Here is a 22,956-nt window from a genome sequence, read left to right as displayed (position 1 = left end):
CTTCCTTGACGTGGCCAGAATTTGGCTTGCTCGTGGGTCTTGCTAGTGGTGGGAGCAGCCTTTGTGGTGAATATCATCTGATCCCTCTGCTCCCAGAGCCCAGCACACCTCCACTGACAGCATTTCTGGTCCAGGGACAGATTCTTAAGACACAGAAACTGATTAACTGCCCCTAGTTCAATTCTCCATCCAACTCCAGTTAGCTGTGAATTTCATGGGCAGGATCACTTAGCCCCAACACAAGCCCTGTTGGGGGCTTAAGCTGGACAGGTACCCCCAAACATGTCTGTGGGAGCCCATGACTGGGTTAACAAATTGTAACAGATCCCAGCCGCTTATCTCCTTAAAGAAGATGTGCTTAGTAACTGCCTTGAGGTTTTAGCAATGACCCAGGCCCCGGGCTATAAATGCTGGGCGTGCCTGCTGTTAGTCTTCTATCCCCGAAACAGCCTTGGGCTGGAATGGTAAACAACTTATAAAAAGCTGCAGACTCAGACGTGAGTAGGCTGGTTAGCCAGTGACGGGTAAGATCCAATGACCAGCAACCTAAGACAGGCACAGCCTGAGTCCAAGAAAAATCTTGTTAAGCAGCTGATTCTTATATGTTCTGCCCTGATAAGCTGAAAGGCTCAACACGAACATGATTCACCAAAAAGGGTCTTCTGACCTTGAGCCAAACACCAACAATAAACAAAGCCTTTGTACTCATTGTGATCCCACCCTCGGGGAGTTGGCTCCTGACTCCCTCTCGGTCTCTTGACTTTTCCACAGAGTCCTGAGTAATTCATTCCGTCTCGGTGGGACTTCTGCTGGGCAGAACCCACAACTGGTGTCGAACCCACACATGTCTACCAAAGTGAGGAAGGGGCCTAGTGGTAGAAGGGTCCAGGCGTTTTTCTCTCCAGTAGGGAATATCTGATCCTCAGGGAAAGAGGATTTGACAGCTGTAAGGGTCAGTCCCTAGTCCTAAGAAGGTTGGCTCATTCACTACAGAATTAAATGTTTCCATTAAAAGACAACTCATGTTTCTTATAAATATATAACTTTATATATTATATATATTTACAATATATACAGCATACAAATATGTGGTGATGTAATACTAACGCAGTCTTGAAAACAAATGTTTTCGAAACAAAAAGTGGGTACTTATCCCAGGTATGTTTCTGATCCATCCAGAACCCACATTCGAGACAATACCCCAGCCCAGATTTCTGCAGAAGTCAAAGGGAAGAGGGGGGTGGCTGGAACATGGTTCTGACACCCCTCCCTCCCAATTACCACTGACTCCAGCTAACATGGCCCCACGTGCACCCCTAAAATGGGCAGACCCTGGGGCCTGGGCACAGCACCTGGCACACAGTGGGCACCCCTGTACTTGCAGAAGGAATAAAAGTGTGTGTTTTTAACCACCGCAGCATTTAACCGCTGCAGCATTTCCATAATCCAGAAGATTCAGTCACAGAGCTAAGGCTGGTCTAGGAGTAAATGGTTTAGGTGTTTCCACTCAATCAGTAAAACCATCTACACAGCCAGTGCTAAATAAATTAAAACTCTGCCACAAAGTGCCGTTTCTTCCTTGTGATTTGGAGTCTGGAGGCCGCTGGTCACAGTACCACTTATCTTCCAAACGTTTCTCCACATTCAACTAGTTCATCAATCGTGCACAGCAAATCTTCAAAGGAAGGCCTTCCCTCGGGTTTCTACAATTCAAAATCAAAGAGAATCTGTGGGTTCCAAAATCCATCCTCCAGAATAATTCCTCACTGCTCAAACTCAGACAGCGTAGTGTACTAGCGCAGGGGACTCACTAGTTCGGGACTGGAACCTGCAGGCACCTCCAACAGGTCTCCTCCATCCTGCATGTGCTGCTGCCCGACTAACCTTCCTGCCACGTGGCTTTTGCATCCCATTCAAGAACCTAACAGAGAACCCTACTGTCTGCAAACTCAAGTCTTGCTAATTTTCAGTGCCCGCTGTAACCTGCCCCACCCCTATTCCCTTGCTACCTACCCAGTTTTATTTCCCACAAAAACCCCAACATGTGCCCCAGGCTCAATCAGAACAACTGCTGCCCAGTGTATACACCCAGTTCATTGCTGTCACCTTCCTTTGCTCGCTGCCCTCTCTCCCACTAGCGCCACTTCCTGGCCAGAAGGCCTCTGCTCATCCCAGTCAATGCCCTCAGGAGGCATTACAGCAAGTGACCGAGGGTCTGGGCTTTGAGCCGGACAGGGCTCTTCTTCTCTGGAGCTAAGTGGCCTTGAGCAAGCATCAACCTGGTGTTCTCGTCCACACTGTGGCCACAGTAGAAGTATCCACACCTCAGAGGGTTATTCTGAGAACTCAATCAAATGCACTTAGCACAGTGCCCAGCACACAACACCTGTGAGCTAGCATCGCTGTTATCTTTCAAAAGTCATTTTGGTGTCTAACCTCTTCTATGAAGTGATGTTGCAACACGTGGAGAAGGGAAAATTCCAAAGACTGTGAGTCAAGAGACCTGAGAAAGCTGAGGTTTGGAGAAAGAAACCCTCTCTGGCGAAAATGTGATAATTCCATGATAAGAAGCCTACTGAAAAAGAGCTACTTCTCTGGGTTTATTCCCCAAGTCCCCGCCTCAGGCACCTGTGGCAGGATTCCCACTTGGGAGTGTGGTGGCAGCCTGAATTTAGTATCTTAATTATTTTCCACTTCTTCACATCTTCTTCCTGTTATTCAGTCTAAGTTGAGAAAAATCCTTCCAAAGGGTTTGAAATCATAAAAAACATGCAGCAATTCACTAGGCTAGAAGGACTACACACTTTTAATCTACCAAGTCCAGATCCCTGGATGTTTTAAAGATGTAAGAAGCACACAAAAAAATGTTATACCTCCTGCCAACATCTCAGCATGACCTCGTACACGTATCTGGACGCCAACTTCGGCTGGTGGAGTCGGTGGCCGCGAGAAACCATGGTGACCACTTCATAGTTGGTGTTTTTCTCAAAGGGCATTTTGCCTTCAGTGAATACTTCCCACATTAAAACACCTGGAAGAGGATGAGGATTACCAAACGATGTATCCACTTCCTCTTCAGAGCAGAACAAGGAAAAGTGGAGCAGGGGTCTCACCAAATGACCAGACGTCTGATTTGCTGCTGAAGCGGCTGTAATTAAACACCTCGGGTGGACACCACTTCACAGGAAATTTAGCACCGGAAGAACTCGTGTACTGGTCATCCAGAACATACCTAGAGTAGCATACTGAGTTACGACCTGTATTTTGCACGTGTTTTTTAATTTTCTCCCCCCCTAGAATCAGAAACACAGTTGACTGAAGGCCAACAAGCATCCGGTGGAAGCTCAGCGCTGGTCTCCGCGGCCCCGCCTGGTGATCGCCATCTTCCTCCCGTGCTTCAGCTGGACGTGCAGCCCCGGCAGCAGCTGCACTTTCACTTTTCTGGTTTTCCTTTGTGTAAAGTGATGGAGGCAGAATGCAGTAAGAGAGTTGGCAAACTCTTTTTTGGCAAGCAATTTTATTCTTTAGACAAAATTTTACCCAAAAGCCCCACATGAAAAACATCTAAAAAGCAGAGCTGCTCGAAAGGAAGTGGTGCAAAGCGTTTGGAACACACGTGCTTTCACCCACACACCCCCCCCCCACGATTCCACAGAACACAACTTAAAATTACAGCAAATAAAAAGAGCAAACTGCAAAATGATGTGTGTAAATGGTGGAGTATATTTACACACCTTGACATCCCTCCTCCCTGCACATACACTCAGAACAATACTACATATTTTCCTATGGGAGCTTACTTATAACCTCCTGGAAGGACACACACCAGCTGGTAACACTGGCTACCCCTGCGGAGGATCCTTGATCGGGGTGGTAAACATGGGTCCTGAAGCCCTTCCTGTAATGTATTCAGTATGTATTTACAAGAGGAATGTGTTTATGTATTATATGAATGTAAAGTTAATTTCTAAAAGCTCCATGAGAAAACATTTAAAGAACTGCACAAACTTCCTTTGCTGCATAGACAAACACGGTGACAACGCAACCATGGGCGGCTGTCCATCAGGGGAGTCTGGAGTGAGCATCTAATGAGTGTTTTAGAGGGGTTGATGCAAAAGCACAGGTTTTTTGAAAGCCAAACACGTGAAAACCAAACATGATGTTGGAGGCCTGCCAGTCACATACACAACATCTACGCAGAAAGCCAACAGAGAGCCCTGGGTCGTTACTGCCCTGACAGCCAGCAGACCTGATCCCGTTTCCGACAGCACTGGCTTCCTAAGCTCCCTGGGCCCGAGCTCCCAGGAGCTGGGTGGCCTGGCCCCTGCCGGCCTTTGTAACTGCTCCTCACGCTGGTCGTGGGCCAGCCTCCCCCAGCCCTCCCATCCCACCCTCTGGCCTCTTTTGGTTCTTAAGCAGCTAAGCTTGTCCCAAATTTCAAGCCTTTGGTCTCACTGTTCCTGCCACCTAGAATGTTTTATCCTCAGATTTTCACCTGACTACTCCCTGCCTTTTGAGTCTCTCTTCAAACATCCCAGTCTCAAAGAGGACTTCAGAGGACCATCGCTCAGCACCCTGCCCTGCACCATCGCTCAGCACCCACCAACCCCAAGTTATCACTATCACAGGGGGCGGTAAACTTTTTCTGCAAAAGGCCAGATAATGACTCTTTTTGATTCTGCAGTAGTGTGAACACAGCCAGACAACATATCTGCAAATGAGCTACATCCTAGTATCACTTCATTTATGGACACTGACATTTGAATTTTAGGTAATTTTCACATTATAATATTTTAAAGTCTTTTTCCAACCATTAAATAATGTGAACACCATGGCTGGCTCACAGGTCATGCAAACAGAGGTGGTGGGTTAGATGTGGCCTCTGGTTTGCTGACCTCTGCTCTGTCCCCTCACTCTGTGTTTCCCAACTTCAGCAGGTCTCAGGTGTAAGTTTCTCTCTCCTCCTGAACATACGCTGCACGTGGGCAAGGACTCGTATGTCTCACCCTCGGCTGGGCTTCAGTCTCTAACGTGGGACCTGGCACACAGCAGGCCCTGAGGTTTTTACAGATGGACATACAGATGAACGAATGGACAGAAGGAAGGAGGGAAGGAAAGGACAAACAAAATACTTTTTAAAGGTCTGTTCTAACACCCTGTTAAAATTACAAAAATTAAGAAAGTTAAAAAACTACCGATTTGGGTATTCTAAAAACTCTACCCCAAGCACATTTCTGTAAAACCAAAAGATTCTAGAAATTTAATCCATACCAGGGAGAAAACAAAGCAGTGTATTTAACAGGCTATACCACCACCTAGTGGAGAGAGTGATTAACAATGATTAACATAATGTATACTTTGTTAATTTAGTATATTTATCTATCTCAAAACAGCTAACACGATCTCCTTACCGCTTCATCAGCGCAGATTACTTCCATGCTCATCAGTCCTCTAAACTAATGTGAATATCACCTAAAGCCACATAATGAAGCATTAAGTAATCACAATTTCTCAAGCTTACCTAAGAAAAAGCCAAAGCTAATAGTAAAAAGACAAATTCAGCATAGAAATCTTTCAAAATATGATCTAATTTATTTTCTAACCTTAAATCAAAAACGCTAAGAAGCAGAAATATCAATTAGTTCACCCATGCGAAAATGACAGGTCCTAGTACTGTTTTGCCAACGGGACAAAAGATGTTTAAAAACAGCTCTTAAATAAGCTTCAGAGGAAGAAGTTGACACAGTCAAACTGCAAAGAAAAAAATCAGGCTTTCTGTACTTTTAAGGGAAAGGTCACAGCCTTATATTCATTTAACCCAAAATTTGTAGAAAATGTTTATATATAGTCAGCCTTACCTGGCCATTCCAAAATCAGATACTTTCACAATTCCCGCCTCATTTACTAGACAATTTCTGGCAGCCTGGAAAACAACATTACAACGATATATTTGTTACAAAGCTGCAAAAAGAAAATAGAAAAAATGTAAGTTCAGTTTATATTAAATTTAGTTCAACCCAGTCAACATCTGCAGAGGTGTCTCTTTATAAATTATTTTTACCCCTATGAAAATGTCTTCAACGTGTATTTGAAAAAATGGGTAGAAAGACAGGTCAAAAGTCATATGTGCAAAAAGGCATTATTACGTAATCTTTGCCAACTGTTATACGTACATGAGGACTAATTGAAGGGTCAACCAGCTTCTTGCCCCCCCCATTTCTATTCTAATAAATTATTTGATTTTCTTATTGATAGTGACAACTTCTCAAAGTCCTTCATCCAGGTTCTTACCGAGCAAGCTTAGTAACACACAACCATCAAAGTGAAGAGTGAACAATCTTTTACCCAGTGACCTTGCTCGGTGACTGGTCTTCCCAATCTCAGACAGTCAAAAGAACAGCCATGTGTAACATAGTTTCCTTTGTCATTTGTAATGTTTCCAGTATATTATAACATGATATGCTAAATTGGTCAAATACAATTCTGGATTATTTCTATTTTCTTGCCCATTCTTTAAGGTTATATATATAAGGGTCAAAAAAATAGTTTGGAACAACACATAGAAGGAAGACATGATAATACTTTTAATGACATAACCTATGGACTAAGAATGTATTTTTCTTCCTGATGCTTCAGAATTTTATTCTCTGTATGTGGCAAATTCCATTTATATGAGGTTACTTATGGCTGAGTGCATTTTAAGAGTCTTTTCTAAAGTGAGAATTAACACCCATTCCCTGGATTACTTCCATCTTCCTATAAAGACACCCCATAATGCCTTTACTTGATGGTCACCAGGATTCTTCACCCAGGAGATAGAAGCATCAGAATCTTCCCTTAAGGGATGATGAAAACCTACCATAATGATATCAGTATCACAGACACAAACATATCAAAACTGCTTTCACCAAGATGTGGTATGTGCAGACAGGTGCAATCTGTCATAACTATGTAGACAATTTCCATCAGTTTTAAAACTTTTAAAAGTGCAAAAGGAAGAAAGTGCTTAGTTCACAAGTTTCAACATGGCAAAGAGAGTTACTGTTATAACAATGATTAATGTTATATATATATATATATTATATATATATATATATATATATATATATATATATAATATATATATATATATGTCACATCTTCTATTTTACAAAGTCCTTTGCCCCAATCATAACATAAATGTGATCGTTAAAAGTCCTGTGAAGGAAAAGCTCAGGACCAGGTGGCTTCACTGGTGAATCTCCCAAACATTTAAAGAAGAATTAACATCAAACCTGAGTTCTCAAACTCTTTCAAAAAATTTTAAGAAGTATATACTTCCAACCTCTTTTCACAAGATCAAAGTTACCCTAACACCAACGCAAGATAAGGACATTAACAAGAAAAGAAAATTAAATATCCCTGATAAATACAGATGCAAAAATCCTCAACAAAATATTAGCAGACAGAATTCAACAGCACATTAAGAGGATCATACACCATGATCCAGTGGTATTTATCCCCAGGATATAAAAATGGTTCAACATATGCAAAACAAAATTTGATACACCACACTAATAGAATGAAGGATAAAACATCATATGATCATCTCAGTAGATACAAAAAAAAGGCATTTGACAAAATTCAACACTCTTTCATGATGAAAAACTTTCAACAAGTTAGTTATAGAAGGAACGCACCTCAACACAGTGAAGATCATGTATGACAAGCCCACAGCTAACAACATATTCAATGGTGAAAAGCTAAAAGCTTTTCCTCCAAGATCAGAAACAAGACAAGAATGCCCACTCTTGTCACTTCTATTCAACACAGTACTGAAAGTCCTAGCCAAAGCAATTAGATGAGAAAAGAAAAGAAAAGGCATCCAAATTGGAATAGAGAAGTAAGACTGTCTCTGTTTGCAGATAACATTATCTTATACATAGAAAACTCTAAAGAGTCCACTAAAATGCTATTAAAATTTAAAAATTCAGTGAAGTTGCAGGATACAAACATACAAAAATCAGCTGTGTTTCTATACACTAACAATGAAATAACTGAGAGAAATTAAGAAAGCAAGTGAATTTCAATAGCATCAAAAACATTAACATACACAGGAATAAATTTAACCAAGGAGGCAAAACATCTGCCCTCTGAAAACTATCAGACATTGATGAAAGAAACTAAAGAAGACACAAATAAATGTAAAGAGATCCTGTGTTTATGGAGTAGAAGAATTACTATTGTTAAAAAGTCCAAAAAAAAACACAAAAAAATTTTTTAATTTCATGCTACCTAAAATGCCTAAAATGATATACAGATTAATGCAATTCCTATCAAAATTCTACCACCATTTTTCACAGAAATATAAAAAACAATCCTAAAATTCATATGGAACTACAGAAGACTCCGAATAGCCAAACAATCCTGGAAAGGAAAAATAAAGCTGGAGGCATCACACTTCCTGATTTTGAACTAAATTACAAAGCTACAGCAGTCAAAACAATATGATACAGGCACAAAAACAGAGACATAGACCAATGAAACAGAATAGAGAGCCCAAAAATAAACGGTCAGCTAATATATGGTCAACTAATCTCTGGCACAGGCACCAAGAACACACAATGAGGAAAAGATAATCTCTTCAATAAATGCTCCTGGGAAATTTGAATATCCATATGCAAAACAGTGAAACTAGATCCTAACCTTACATCACACACAAAATTAACTTGAAATTGATTAAACACTTAAATGGAAGACCTGAAACCATAAAAACTGCCAGAAGAAAACATAAAGAAAAAGCTCTTTCTTGTCTTGGCAATGATTTCTTTGGATATGACACCAAAGCACAGGCCACAAAAGCAAAAATAAATAACTTAGGGCTACATAAAACAAAAAGTTTCTTCACAGCAAATGAAACAATTAACAAAATGGCAAGGCAATCTACAGAATGGGAAAAAATACTGGTAAGCCATATATCTGATAGAGAGTTAATGTCTAAAATATATTTATACATGCAACAAAATAGTCAAAAAGCAAAAAACCCGATTTAAAAATGGGCAGAGGGCCTGAATACACATTTTTATCAAAAAAGACATACAAATGGCCAACAGGTACATGAAAAGGGGCTCAACATCACTGATCATCAGGTAAATGCAAATCAAAACTACCATCAATGAGATTATCACCTCACACCTGTTAGGATGGCTACCAACAAAAATACAAGATAAACACTGGCAAGAAAGAAAAGGTGGAGAAGCAGGAACCCTTGTATATTATTGGTGGCAGTATAAATTGGTGCCATCACTATGAAAAACAGTATGGCGGGTCCTTAAGAAATTAAAAAGAGCTGCCACATGATCCAGCAATCCCACTTCTGGATTTATGTGAAGGATATATATTTTGTATATATCTGAAGGAAACAAAATTAGTGTCTTATAGAAATATCTGCACTCCCACACGCATAGCAGCATTATTCACAACAGCCAAGATATGGAAACAACCTAAATGCCCATCAGTGGGTGAATAAATAAAGACAATGTGTTATATATACTACATACAATGGAATATTATTCAACCATAAAAAGAAGGAAATCCCAACAGCTGCAACAACATGGATGAACCTAGGAGACGTTACACTAAGTGAAACAAGCCAGGAAGAAGACGACAAATACTACATGGAATCACTTATATATGGAATCTAAAAGGGAAAAAAGTGGAACTCACAGAGAGAGTATACTGGTGGTTGCCAGGGGCTGGGGGTGGGGGGAAATGCAGAGAGATTGGTCAAAGGGTACGAATTTCAGTTACAAGATACGTTCTGAAGATCTAAGGTATAGCATGATAACTACAGTTAATAACAGAGTATGTGTACTTTAACTGGGACTAATGATTCTACCAACATATTGAAAATAGACACATTTGGGAACAACAGGCAGAGAAGAAAAAGAGAAAGGCTGGAGGAGATAGGGAAACAGAGTGAGAGAGAGAAAAAATTGAGAAGTGTCTCCATCATAATTTAGGATCAATAATAGAAGATTACTTTTTCTGGTATTTTCCAGAGTTATCATGCACCTCTGTCTCTTCCCAGTGATTTGACAGATAAAGAAATGAACCAAAGGATTTCTGTGATAGTTTCTGCTTATAGTGTGTGAGATGGAAAAAAGGTTAGGATTTAGTTAAAGGATGAGTCAACTCTTAACTTCCTCAATTATGATCATATGCAAGTCATTTCACTTCTCTGATGCTAATTTTCTATAAGACAATGATGGTCAGAAAATCTTTTATGACTAGATTCTCATGGGATTCTTATGGAGATAAAATATTAATTCATGGTAACTTACTTGGAAATGGTACCTATGTAGTTATGTATGACTTTTGCAGGTGTGTATGTAATTATGTATTATATAAATTTGACTTATTAAAGATCTTTCTGTTAAAATTATGGGGCAAGTTAAATTTACCGCATTTAAAAATAATGGTGAAATACTGTCGAGAACAAAAATTGGGTATAAATCCATGATGGCTCATTTGCTGACCCAGATTACAAAGGAATTTGGCCAGTGAATGGGAATGTGGCGGGGTTATGATTACCAGATCTCTGTGGATGAAGCTGTTCCTCTCCAGGTACTCCATCCCTTCACACACATCTTGACACATGCTCAGCAGCACATCTCTACTAAAAAGGCCTTGTCTCTGCCGGAGGAAATTCAGAAGGCATCCCCTTTCCATGAACTCAGTAACAATGTAAATTGGTTTCTGCTGGGTGCACACTCCATAAAGCTGTACTAACTTCGGGTGTGTCAGTTTCCTGGGAGGGAAGTCATGCATACACAGAGTTACTGTAGGAAAAGAAACCACCACGGGTATTAGCTGGTGAGGGGCCACTTTTTAACACGAAAAGGGGAACCGGAAAAAACACAGAAACTTACATCATCACTTTAGCCTCTTCTATAAAGTCTTCCTCACACATGGCTCCTTCCCTAATAGCTTTGATTGCTACTTTGTACTGAGCTCTCCACTTGCCAAGCCTCACCACTCCAAACAGTCCACTCCCCAACTCCCTCATAAAGGTCAGCTCTGATGGGTTAATCTCCCATTTTTCTGTGAGATAGAGGGGGAAAGTGATAACATGTATTAAGGAGAACATAACATGAATCAGTGGGAAACAAAGAAACTATAACCAAGGTCAATCTCAAAGTCACATGATAATACCACTGCCAGTAAAACACAGAGCAGACTTGCAACCTGCATGTAAACTGTAAAGGGTGGCTTTCCACTCGGGGGAGGATGTACCCCTTTCTAAGCTGTTACAATGCACACAAAGTGAACTGAAGGCAAGACGAAGCTGTGTAATAGGCTAATAATAACAAAGCTGGGAAGTCAAAGGTACTTAAAAAAAACCCCAAACCTTCCTTTACCTCTCTTCCCCCATCAGGTTTCTTTCTTTTTCAAGTTGGAAAGAGTTTAACCTGTTTAAAAGGCTTCTACCAGAAGCAACGAAGACAATCAAGTTGGATGTCTCTATTAACTCCATCTTTACTTTCCTCTGAGTGGCCAGTAAGGCCGGTGTGAACCAGGAAAGGCTCTGATTTATTTTAGATGTAACAAGGTAATGCTTATTTTTCACTGACAGTTTTCTGTCCAATAATGAATAATGATGAAAACAGAAAATCTAGGGTTACGACAGCTATAAATATAATCATCCAACAACCCACACTATAAACTTTAAAATAAGTTACATTCTGTGGAATTCTACACATCTAAATTGACCTTGTGATAACGGGTTCTTCTGGAGGAGAATTAACCAGGCAACCACAAACGGAGTTACCGTAGCTGAATCCGGCAGTGGTGGGCGCCCTCTTCTCCTTCGCGCTCACTGGGTACCGCAGCCTCGTGACAAGTCCTAGACGTCAAAGGGAGCATTGCAGTTGAATTCACTCTTAATCATTCCTCGGGGAAAAGTGCTAAACTCGAAACTCACTTACAAAGTTCATCCATTTATTCACTTAGTGTTCATTCTCTGTGTGTACATACAGCACTGTGCTACACGCTAGCAGAAAAATTACCAGAAAAGAAGGCAGGAAGGAAGATGATCCTACTCTTGCTGAAACCAAGTCCATGTGCCTGATGCAAAGTGAGGCCAAACAAACTGAAACGTCGGAGTTCAGAGCAGAGAAAGGTTTACTGCAGGGCCAAGCAAGGCAAACGGGTAGCTTGTACTCAAAACACTCCCCAGTGGCTTACATGCAAGGGTTTTTAAAGACAGTGTGAGGGAGAGGGCCACAAGGTGTGTGATCAGTTGATGGACCTTCTTCTGATTGGCTGGTGGTGAGGTAACAGGGTAATATTTTGGGATTCTCAGTCATCAACCTTCTGACTCCAAACAGCCCAAGTTCTACCTGCTTGTGGCCACCATGTAGTCACCATCCTCCACCCGGGTGGGGAGCTTAGTTCCTGCAGAACAGCTCAAAGATACACATCAGACTGTCATCTGTGTCTCTTCTGGAGTCCTGTGACTCTAATTATTAAATGCTTGAGGCTGTTCTTTGGAACTTAAGGAAGGCCTAGGAGACTAAAGCCTTTTGTTTTTTAATAAACAAGAAACATGGAACGTGGAGGGGCTTTTGTATCCAATAAGGCCCCACAGAGTCCTGCTTGGTTTTGCTACTCTCTAAATTAACAATTTCATATTTTTATGAAACACAAAAAATTTTTAAAATATGTATCATTTTATTCATTCAACATTGTCTTTAAAAAATATATATGGTGTTTATCAGGCACCAAGCTAGCATACTGTCTTTGCAAACATTTTTAAAGACGTTAAAAGGTTTCCAACAGTTATTATCAATTATTATTTCATGTTCTTTTCTAGTATGAGATCTGAATTATGAAATGGAGTTACAGTAGTCTACTAAAAATTAAAGTGATTCACCTGACATAGCTCAGTAATCTTAGCATTAAAAACTTGGGCTCTACAATATTAACGACTGGGAATATCAGCTACTGGCAATCACTGAGGTACATCAAATCCTTCAAGTTAACTTGCTTACAGCACTAAATAAGAAATCCCAGGTACCTCTCCTATAAGCACCCACAGTACTCCGTATTTCCTCTATTACTACGTATCTCATAGTAACTCCAAGCCATCATGCATTTCTCCGCCTCCCCCACCAGATGGCAAGACCTGGGAGAGACAAGGTCAATACCTTCTAGTTCACCATACTCCCCCTAGAGCCTGGCACAGCTCCTGGCATGCAGCGGGTGCTTAATCCATGTTTCTTAAATGAATGGAGATAATGGTGAAGCATAAAATTCTTACAAGGACAAAAAGAAAGAAATAGGGGAATGTGAACACTGAAAAAGAATAGAATAAGAGATAAGGAAAAGGTTATTTGGAGGATAAACTGATATGAAACTAGTTTCTCAAATGTTTAACACAGAGTTACTATATGATCTGGCAAATCTACTCCAGGTAAGAACTCAAGAGGAATGAAACATGTTTCCATGCAAAAACTTGTACACAAATGTTCGTAGCAGCATTACTTATGATAGTCAGAATATGGAAACAACCCAAATGGACATAAATGCGGTTTCTGGTTCTGTTCCTGGTGTCTGGTTTTTTTTCCCACTGCTAATGGACTGCTAATGGGCTCAAAATTTCTTTGCGGGGGATGGTGAAAATGATCTTAGATTATGGTGATAGTTGGTACAACTCTGTCAATATACTAATTTACAGACAGCTGAGTTGTGCACATTAAATGGATGAACTTTATGGTGTGTAATTTATGTCTCAGCAATCGTTCTATCATTATCTGAGAAGAGTGAACACAAATAGCAACAGACTCTGCAAAAGCCTTTGATAAAATTTCAAAAGTTAATTTCCCATAAATTGGGTTGGACACTCGGCTAACTCCTCCTCGGTTACATCTCTGAAGTCAAAAGCTAGAAATGTTTCTGTCTCATCCTGTGCAGCCTCAATGGGCGTAAATGTGGTCTGCGGTTTGGATCTCGGTGTTTGGTGTATTCCCACTCTGGGGTAAGTGGAGCAGAGTTCGGGAAGATGGGAAGCATCTGGGACACGAGCACTCTAGTCTTTTGAAGCCTGTAACGTAGACTAAACCTGTGCTGCTTGTTGGCAGCTTCTGTGACAACGCTGACGTTGACATGTACTGGATTTTAGGTTAGTGCTGTTAAAGAAGACAAAATACCCAATAAAAGATGATGTGGCAGACTTTATTTAGGACCACTGTGACAGGTATAGGGACCACTGCAATGGGATTTTAGAGTCGGGGGTGGAGCAGGGAAGATGGGCTCAACTCCAAACACAGCTGTGGGCAAATGGGAATTTACAGCCACGAAGAAAGGTGGGGATCAGTGGATGGAAAATTACTAAAAGGAACATCAACACGGGGTGGGGGGATGGATTATCTAAACCAGCCTATTGAGATTCTTACTGAGGACAAGCCAGGGTGACCAGACTTCATCTGGAGGACAGTGGAAGATGGAGAACCTGACCAAATACTGAGGATGCTCAGATATCAAGAGCTTGAGGGTAAGGGGTTCTGGTTAAACTGACTTAGCAGGGTTCTTGCTGAAACCATATTTTACAAGAAAGTGTACAGATGGGCCTATGAGATGGTTCAGGGGCCTGACTAAAGTTGGGTCAAGCAAAGAATCTTTGTCAGTACCAAGGAAATAAACCACAGAAATGCGAGCATGTACCACATACAGTAAGAATAACTCATGTCTTGAGGTCAGGGCTTTTTTAGAGTTGATATTATTTCTGATTTTTCTTTGTATATATCATTTCCTTAGTATGCAATCATTTTAAATCACACTCTGCAATTAGCTACAATATAAAACTGCTCAAGGAAGAATTCATCACAACGTCTAATCAATTTTAATTACTCCCTTATATCTGAAATAGGCTTTAACGGCTCACATACCTGCTGCATTGTGTTTATGATACTCTATAATCTCAGGAATTGAACCAAATGCATGCTTTTCTGCCAGATAATACTTCTTTGGGGATGTTGATGTTTCCTTTATATGATAATGCCTGAAACCAGATGAGCTTTCTCTATAAAAAGAAAAAAATGTGTTAGAACCACATTGGAATAATGTAACTTCACTCTTAAGAGAAACATTTTCTACCAGGTAACTTGCAGGGTCCCTACATATGGCCCCTTTATTCTCTGCACAAATTTTGTTTTCCCTTATATTCTTCTTAGGTTTGCTTTTCACATTAACAGATGCAAGTTTTAAAGTAGTCACTGATAACATACTTGGCTCCCTTGCATGAGACTGTGAGAGAGAACATTTACCAACTCCATTTGCCAGTAGTTAAAAGTCTTAAAATAACTATTAGCTAGCTACTGCTTTTTGGCCCTGCTGTTGGTGTAAACCAGCAAATGTCTAGAGGACTTACACCTCTAAAAGTGAATAAACTTGACTTATAAAGTATGTACAAATTCTACTTTAGATATCCTTCTAAAACACAGATCTCTTGCTAAAAACCCTTTCAAGAGAACTCCTGCTGCTCTTAAAATAAAGCTTAGATTCCTTGACATTGAGATGATCTGTCCTCCACTTTTATCTCTCAGGCTTCTCTCCCCTCCCTTCACCACATCCCTCCCAGTCTACAGTCCTGCTGAAATACACTTTTGTCAGTTCACCATATCCTCCCTTGTTTCTGGGTCCAGGCAGTTTCCTGGGTCAGAAACACGCTTTCCCGTCCCCTCAACGTTTGCCTGCCTCACCCATCAGGTCTCAGCTTGGATGTCACAAGACAACATTAATGACTAACTCAGATGTGTCTGGGCTATGGACCCCCACCCCACCACACACACAGACACACAGGCACACAGGCACACACAGACACACACACTGCCCTCCCCACACAGCACCTACTCATGTATACCATCACCACCTGTCTGCTTGTCTGAAAGAAGCCCCCCTAAGCTGTTGGAGGGCTGGGTCTGTGTCTGCTTTGCTCACTACAGTATCCTTAGTGCCTAGTGTAGCACAAAGTAATTGTCTGTTGAATGTTGCTAAAGTTTCTACTGCTATTCTGAACAAATATATATGGAAAACAATGTGGAAAACTACTAAATATGAATATAAAAATGTCATAGACTTTAGAAATCAAGTTCAGATTTTATTTTTTAATGCTGAAATGCAGCTTATTGTTTGAAAATTAGGAATCCATACAAACTATATAGGAACTTCATACAAAAACTTTGAATTTAAAAAAAAAAAAAGGAGCGAGAGAGTGGGTTTACTTACCCTCCAAACTTTGTATAAAGGGAGACTGTGTACATGCCTGGATGACTGGAATCCCTTACCATAAAGCCACCTTCTTTATCCTAAAATCCAAGTTAAGAAAAAAATTTTCAATCCAATAGCAAATATCAACGCCATGGAGAAGATTCAAGAACCCACTCTTATGATTTTATGATTATAATCCTTTGCCCAGAAAATCTGCTTTGGAGAAGCGCACCTTACCAATAGGTAAGTCATCCATGTGACTTTCTCCCATCAACACGACTTTCCCTTCACATTACTGGGAGTGAGATTAGTTAAAGATAGCACACTCGTAGTTTCCCACCACCACAAACACTCGTGTAAGACATTTCAACAAGATAATCTCTCAAGGCCCTTCCAGAACTAACAGAGAAGATTTTGCAATTCCTTTAAGTCCTGGACATGTGGGGAAATAGTTACTGAAAAAATGTATTTCTTAATGGCTGGGTTTCATTTCATACATTTTTCATATTTGCTGTAGGCTCTGAATCCTGACTCGATAGCATCTTCCATCCATATAATCCATATAGCTTTCTTTCTGTAAATACCTCAGTGCTCTTCATAGGAACATTAAAAAAAAATCCTTAATTCCCTGGAAATCAATGCTAAATACCACTCTTTACAAAAGGAGAGATGGAGGCACAGCAACTTAAGCAGAGAAGACCAAAAGACAGCAGCAACACTGAATGACCAAAAGATAAATCTTCATTGGGCTGCAAGCCAAAGAGCAAGAAACAGGGGCTAGGAACCTCAAATGCCTCTCCATCAACACCACACAATCAATCTCTAGCACTGAAATTGCTTTAAAATGAAAGTGTGCTTAACAGATGAAAATAAGCTTCCTTCTTATTCCTGGTGAAGACAATGGAATCGAATAAAGCCCCACAAATAAATCCGTTAAGAACAATGAGGGACAATGATCATAACAGTTAACTGATCAGAAAAAAATATAACAGCTACACAGATTTATTGAAACTGAATCCGTTTTATTATGTTCTAATGTGTGGGATTTACTCAACCCTCAAAACAGTCCTATGAGGTCAGTACTAGTGTCGCCCCCGCTTTATATTACACATAAGGAAATAGGGCACAGAAAGGTTGGGAATTTGCCCCAGGTCAAACGCTAGCAAGTAGCAGAGCCAGGATTTGGACCCCAGGCCTTCCAGCTACCCATTCCCCTGGAGCTGCCTCTCATTGTGCAGTCACCAGGGAGGCACGTGTGTTGGGGGGAGAAGGGGGGACCATGTCATTCAAATCATGCAAAGTCACCTGCTACTGCTCTCTTAACATGAACTACAGAAATAAGTGCCCAACCTCGACTCGGGGTAACAAGCAGGAGATTCAAAGAGTGAGCATGGGTTTAAAAGACCAGGAACCAAACAGAAGAGCTAGATCACAAATGCAGGGAACTGTACAGGTCTTCTAATCCAAACTCCTTGTCTCACAGATGTGGAGAGCAGGCTAGAGAAGTCAGGGCTACACACTCAGGTGGGTCTCCTCACCCAGTCCACGAAGTTACCTCTACACTAGATTTCTTCCTTTGACTTTGTTTCTTTCTAAAGTATAACAATTTTAGCACATTTCCTCCTAAAGGCAACTACATATTTTGTTAAAACTTCATTTATAAAAGATAGCATGGAATATTGGTGTAAATTATTTTAAAGCAACTTCAAGCAAAAAGGAAAGACACATTTACGTACTAAAATCAAGGCCACAAATGATAAATCAGTAAGAAGGAGAGTAAAGAAAATGTTACCCATGTACAGCTATTACCAACTGTTATGGGTTTGCTTCCCCCTCAAAAAAGATATGCCAGGGCCCTAACCCCAGTGAAAAAGAAGTCACAGAGTGGGCCCTAGTCCATTATGACTGGAGTCCTTATAAAAGGGAAATTTGGACACACGACCAGACGTGCGTAGAGGGAAGAAACACAGGGAAGACAGGATCCTCCCCTCACAGCCCCCAGAAGGGGAGAAGCCCACTGCCATCTAGACTTCAGACATCTAACCTCTAGATCTGTGACACAATAAATTTCTGTTGTTTAAACGGCTCAGTTTACAGGAATTTGTTATAGCAGCCCCAGGAAGCTAGTACACCAGTCTTCACTTTAAAATGATTTTTAAAAACCCCAAAACCTGTACTTATAATATTTTTTAGGCTTTAGAAACAGAGGTATGTGGAATTACTAATCCGGGATGCATTACAATTAATCTGCGCTGAAACCAAACCCACAAAACAAGTACAGACACTCACTTCACTTCTGAGGAGTTGCTCTGCTTTGCTTCTGTTCGTATTTCTGCAGTACCACCTGAAGAGAAAAGATATGTGTAAGGCCTTGGGTTTTAAAAATTATTCTTTACTCTTTTTGGAATTAGCCAGGTAATACTGCTCATCAAAAACAAACACGGTAAGTAAGGATAAAACATCATTCATAATCTCAGTGACATAAACCACCACTAGTAGCATCTGGATGTCCACACTTGCAGACGTTTCCCATCCATATTTTTATGAAGACACATATACACCGACATTCTTACTTTTTTGTTAAAGTGGAATCAAACTATACTGGCTAGATCAGAACCTGAATTTTTCATATAACAGTATATGACAGACATCTTGGCAAAGCAATATAGTCTGTGCAGCATGGTCTGGATGTGCCACAATTTATTTAAGCAATTCTTTATTATTTAACACAAAAATCATATTACCGTAACAGCAAGAATGAATTTTACTCCATAGACTCAAATACGCAGGAAGTGTTATTTTATATTATTGTCTTTCATTCAAATTAAATCTAATCCCAAGCCCCCACCCCACCAACAGGCAGGAGATTCCGTATCACGTCGTTACTAAGGCTCCCTCACTGAATTTCACAAAGGTCTCAAGTGTCGAAAGAAACGGAAGCAAAACAGAAGAGCTGACTTCCTGCATCTTCCAGACTTACTGGTTCTAACACAGCCCTAACCCCCACCCCCAGCAGTCATCCAAAACTCTACTGTGGGAATCCCACCAGGACCAAGCAGTGGTACCTGTCCTCCACCAGGTCCTGCCACCACTATGTGCCACCACCCCAAGCCCCTGCATATGGTGTCCCTTCTTTATCCTTGGGAAATCTTTCCCAGGGAGAGAGATGCTGCCCTCTCCCTGCTTCCCAGAGCATACTCTCTCCATGGGTTATAAGCCAGCAGGCCAAAGAACATGAACTCAGACTGTTTCCTTTGGCCTTCAGCTTTGAACTTGGACCCAGTTGTTTTGTTTGTTTGCTTTAGATGGCCTTTAGTGGACAGAGAACCCTCCACCACAGTCATAATTCCTGAGGCTTCCAATGAAGCCTTTATGAAACCAGCTGGCCCCTCTAAACGTATGAATTTTCCAGCACTGTTTCAGCCTTTTATGAAAGAACCAGCACCTGCTTTGGGCCCAGCAAACACCCTGAGACAAGGGAACATAAAGGCCTTCCCTGATCGAGGAAGGCCAAAATACAAAGAACAAAATACAAGTTATTTTTTGGTCTGGATTCTTTTATGCAGTTGTAGTGGCCCAAACTCAATCCAAACCGACAACTATTATTTTATTTGGAGCCTGAAGTGATTCACCAGGCCTCAAAATTGTGGGTATTGAAATGTCATTGCTGTGGACCCCACTTTCTGCACTGAGACCAAATTCAACAAAACTGCAGTTCTGATCAATTTCTGAATGCAACTGAGAAATGTGACAAGTGAGGAGAACAGAGTGGATTCTGTCCCAAAAACATTTCTGTTGATACAAGAAGTATTTGTCAGAACACCAAAACAGTCATAAAAATTAATTAAAGAAAGGCAACTGGAGCCCTCATTATGTATTATGAACCAGCAGGGCCTGAAAGATTGAAAAAAAAGTTCTCAGTATTAATTACAGGAGTGCCAACTCCACACATTCACAGTGAGGGTAAGCAATGGAGGTTTTGTCCCATATTCAGACACAAGAAATCAGTAACCTAAATTGTGGCTTTCAAGAGGAAATCAGATATAAGACACCCAGAAGTAAAGAGGTCCTTCCCTCATCTCTGCTGTATTCAAGCTCCTGGGAAGGGGTGAAGGAAACAAGAAAAGGAATCTACGGCACAAAGGGCAGGCTCTGTGAAAAGAACCTCTGCTCCGATGGGTCCTTTTTATGGTATTTGTAGGTTCCCCGATGCTTTCCCTCCACAGGATATACACTCAGACCCTAAAGGATCTGTTGACGGAAGGAAAGCAGGAAGGCATGATGAACAAATCAAGAGATGAATCAACGCATGGTGCGTATGTCCTAACGGTTCTGCGCGGCCTCTCTCCCTCTTCTAAGACACCCACTGGCAGGCATTCGGGGAAAGACAAGAGCGGCTCTACTGAGTCGTCCTGTTGGGAAGAACCACACCCCCAGGCAGAACATGAAGGAGCCCACGTGGTGAGCAGAGGGGAGCTGCCGCCCAGATGCCAGCCCGCGTGCGTCTCTCATGAGCACATCACAGAAACACCTGTTGGAGGCTAGTCAGCGCCTTTTGCGGAAGGAACGACAGGCCTCCAGAAAGACTGCCTAGGACTCGTAAGTAACTTGTCATTCTGTTCCTAGATATCAAAACCCTACTGTGAAGGGGGTTTTTCTGTCACTGCAAACACTCCGGAGGAACAGGGCTTCACAGTGTGTCTGAAGAGAGGGAAGAGGGAGATTTGGGGACCCTTAGTCCTTTCTGGAAAGGATGGATCTGGGCCAGGCTTCTAGGGAGACTGGCTTGGGTAAACCATAAAAAGAAGAAACAGGTATAAAAGAATGAAAAGTAGAAAACCAACCAACAAGCTATAAGTCTTTTGTCGGTTCTCAGTCTGGCCCTTGTCCCCTGATCACCCACTCCAAGCCTGATCCTGGACTTTCCCTGTTCTAAGGGCCCTTTCCCTCCCATCACCTGCTTCCTTTAACATGTTTCCATCGGAACCTCTTGCTGACTACCACGATGCGCCCACTTTCTTTCCTGCAGCACTTCCTCTGTTCCTCTCCTCCCCAAACTGGGACCTGGGTGCGGAGGTCAGAACTAGCTTTCCTACAGCCCCAGGAGCGACAGGCCAGCAGCCCTGAGTCCTGTCCCAGGGGACAGTCAGTGCCTGGGGCTCCTCCTAGGCCCAAATGAACAGGAGAAGGGCTCTGGATTCAGCAGCTGGCAAAAGCGTTTTTAACCCTGGAGACATTTAAGACGTGTTAGAAGACGAACTTCAACAAAAGCCAACACAAACCACGGAGTGGGAAGACAGCAGGAGAAGATGTGGACTCTGTGAGCACGGAGAACAGATTTTTTCCTTTCTCATCTGGCCAGGCCTGGCTCAACGCCACATGGAATCCCCACCCCTGGGCAGATGGCTGAGGGGACTCTCACAGCACATTCACTTAGCCATACAGAGCTAGAGTCATGCACATAAAACATGCATGGCAATGAATCAGAAACTTCCCAAAACCCTAATCTAATCCCATGAGTCATAAGGGGAATTCTCACACTTAAATAGGGATTATTTGGTTTTCGAGCACACTCCCTCCTCAAATTACCAGTTAGCTCTCAGTCAGATCACTTTGAAATCAGGCCCAAGTTTTCATCTTTCAGCGTCTTCCCTAATTCTGAGGATTTGCTATAGTTTTCTTAAAAAAAATTTTTTAACTGAGTTACTGGTGACTGAGCCCAGGACCTCACGCATGCTAAGCACACAGTCTACCACTGAGCTATACCCTCCCCACTCTATTTTTAGTTATTTAAGGAATCTCCATACAGTTTTCCATAGTTGTATCTTCTTGAAATTTATTTAAGAACAGAAATACCGTTTTATTTATGGGTTTTATACCCTCACCTACTTCTAAAACTGCTTTGCGCGGTCACACCACTGGTGCTATGACTTTTGCATCTCTTCATCCTTCTCTGGGGCTCACATGACAGGAAGTGACATGGACAGAGGAAACAGCTTTGCGTGGGTAGTGGTGGTAATGGTGTTGTTTTTAAAGAAGTGAATGAAGCATTAATGCCTCACCTCAGAATGACCACAAAAGAGTATTTGGTATATATAAGCCTCTCACTCAAACCTGGCCATGCACTGCTAGGGGGCATATAAATGGCAGCCCATTGCTCTCTCTGAGAAGTAATTTGACAGCATGCATTAGGGTCTGAAGAAGTTCATGTTAGCCTTTATCCCAGTACATTGATTTTTACAGACCCAGTTTAAGACGGTAAGCAAGACAAGGTATCTCAGTATTTTTATACAGCCAAGATGCTTAAACAACATAATGCAGGGGGGAGGGTATAGCCCAGTGTGTGCCTAGCACGCACAAGGTCCTGGGTTCAATCCTCAGTACCTCCATTAAAAATAAGCAAATAAAAACCCAATTACCTCACCCCTCCAAAAAAAAATTATAAACAAATAAATTTAAAAGAAATATTTTTTTAAAAACAACATACTGCCACACAAATAAGGAAGTGATTATATAAATTATTGCACATCCACGCACCAGACGCCCGATTGTGCCCCCTGTGGCCTAGCACACTGCCGGACACATGCTAAAGTCTCAGATGATATCCGAAGAATTTACGACTGAGTGAAATATAATGCAGTTATGAAAGTGTTTTCAAAGAATATTTAATGGCATGAGGAAATACTCAACACTCATAATATGCTGTCA

At 41.4% G+C, this 22,956-nt stretch overlaps 1 protein-coding gene across 6 annotated transcripts in view; it reads right to left on the bottom strand.

Annotated features, from left to right (window-relative positions):
• Nucleotides 1–847: 847 nt before the first annotated feature.
• The window catches only part of TEC (tec protein tyrosine kinase), a 115,126-nt gene continuing 93,017 nt past the window's right edge, over nucleotides 848–22,956 (bottom strand). For 4 of the 6 annotated variants that reach the window (XM_031687656.2, XM_006198110.4, XM_015250052.3 and 1 more), the window contains exons 9-18: nucleotides 18,538–18,592; nucleotides 16,267–16,346; nucleotides 14,928–15,061; nucleotides 11,810–11,884; nucleotides 10,911–11,082; nucleotides 10,573–10,789; nucleotides 5,859–5,923; nucleotides 3,114–3,232; nucleotides 2,874–3,031; nucleotides 848–1,703 (exon numbers count right to left, since the gene is read on the bottom strand). In XM_031687656.2, coding sequence (XP_031543516.1) covers nucleotides 1,620–1,703; nucleotides 2,874–3,031; nucleotides 3,114–3,232; nucleotides 5,859–5,923; nucleotides 10,573–10,789; nucleotides 10,911–11,082; nucleotides 11,810–11,884; nucleotides 14,928–15,061; nucleotides 16,267–16,346; nucleotides 18,538–18,592 — 1,159 coding nt within the window. In that variant the 3' untranslated portion in view covers nucleotides 848–1,619. Of the gene's footprint in view, nucleotides 1,704–2,873; nucleotides 3,032–3,113; nucleotides 3,451–5,858; nucleotides 5,924–10,572; nucleotides 10,790–10,910; nucleotides 11,083–11,809; nucleotides 11,885–14,927; nucleotides 15,062–16,266; nucleotides 16,347–18,537; nucleotides 18,593–22,956 lie in introns of those variants that run through there. The other 2 variants (XM_072944432.1, XM_072944422.1) reach the window with 2 other exon arrangements.

Source organism: Vicugna pacos, chromosome 2, assembly GCF_048564905.1.
Source record: "Vicugna pacos chromosome 2, VicPac4, whole genome shotgun sequence".
Taxonomy (NCBI): domain Eukaryota; kingdom Metazoa; phylum Chordata; class Mammalia; order Artiodactyla; family Camelidae; genus Vicugna; species Vicugna pacos.
This window is presented reverse-complemented; position numbering and strand designations above follow the sequence as displayed.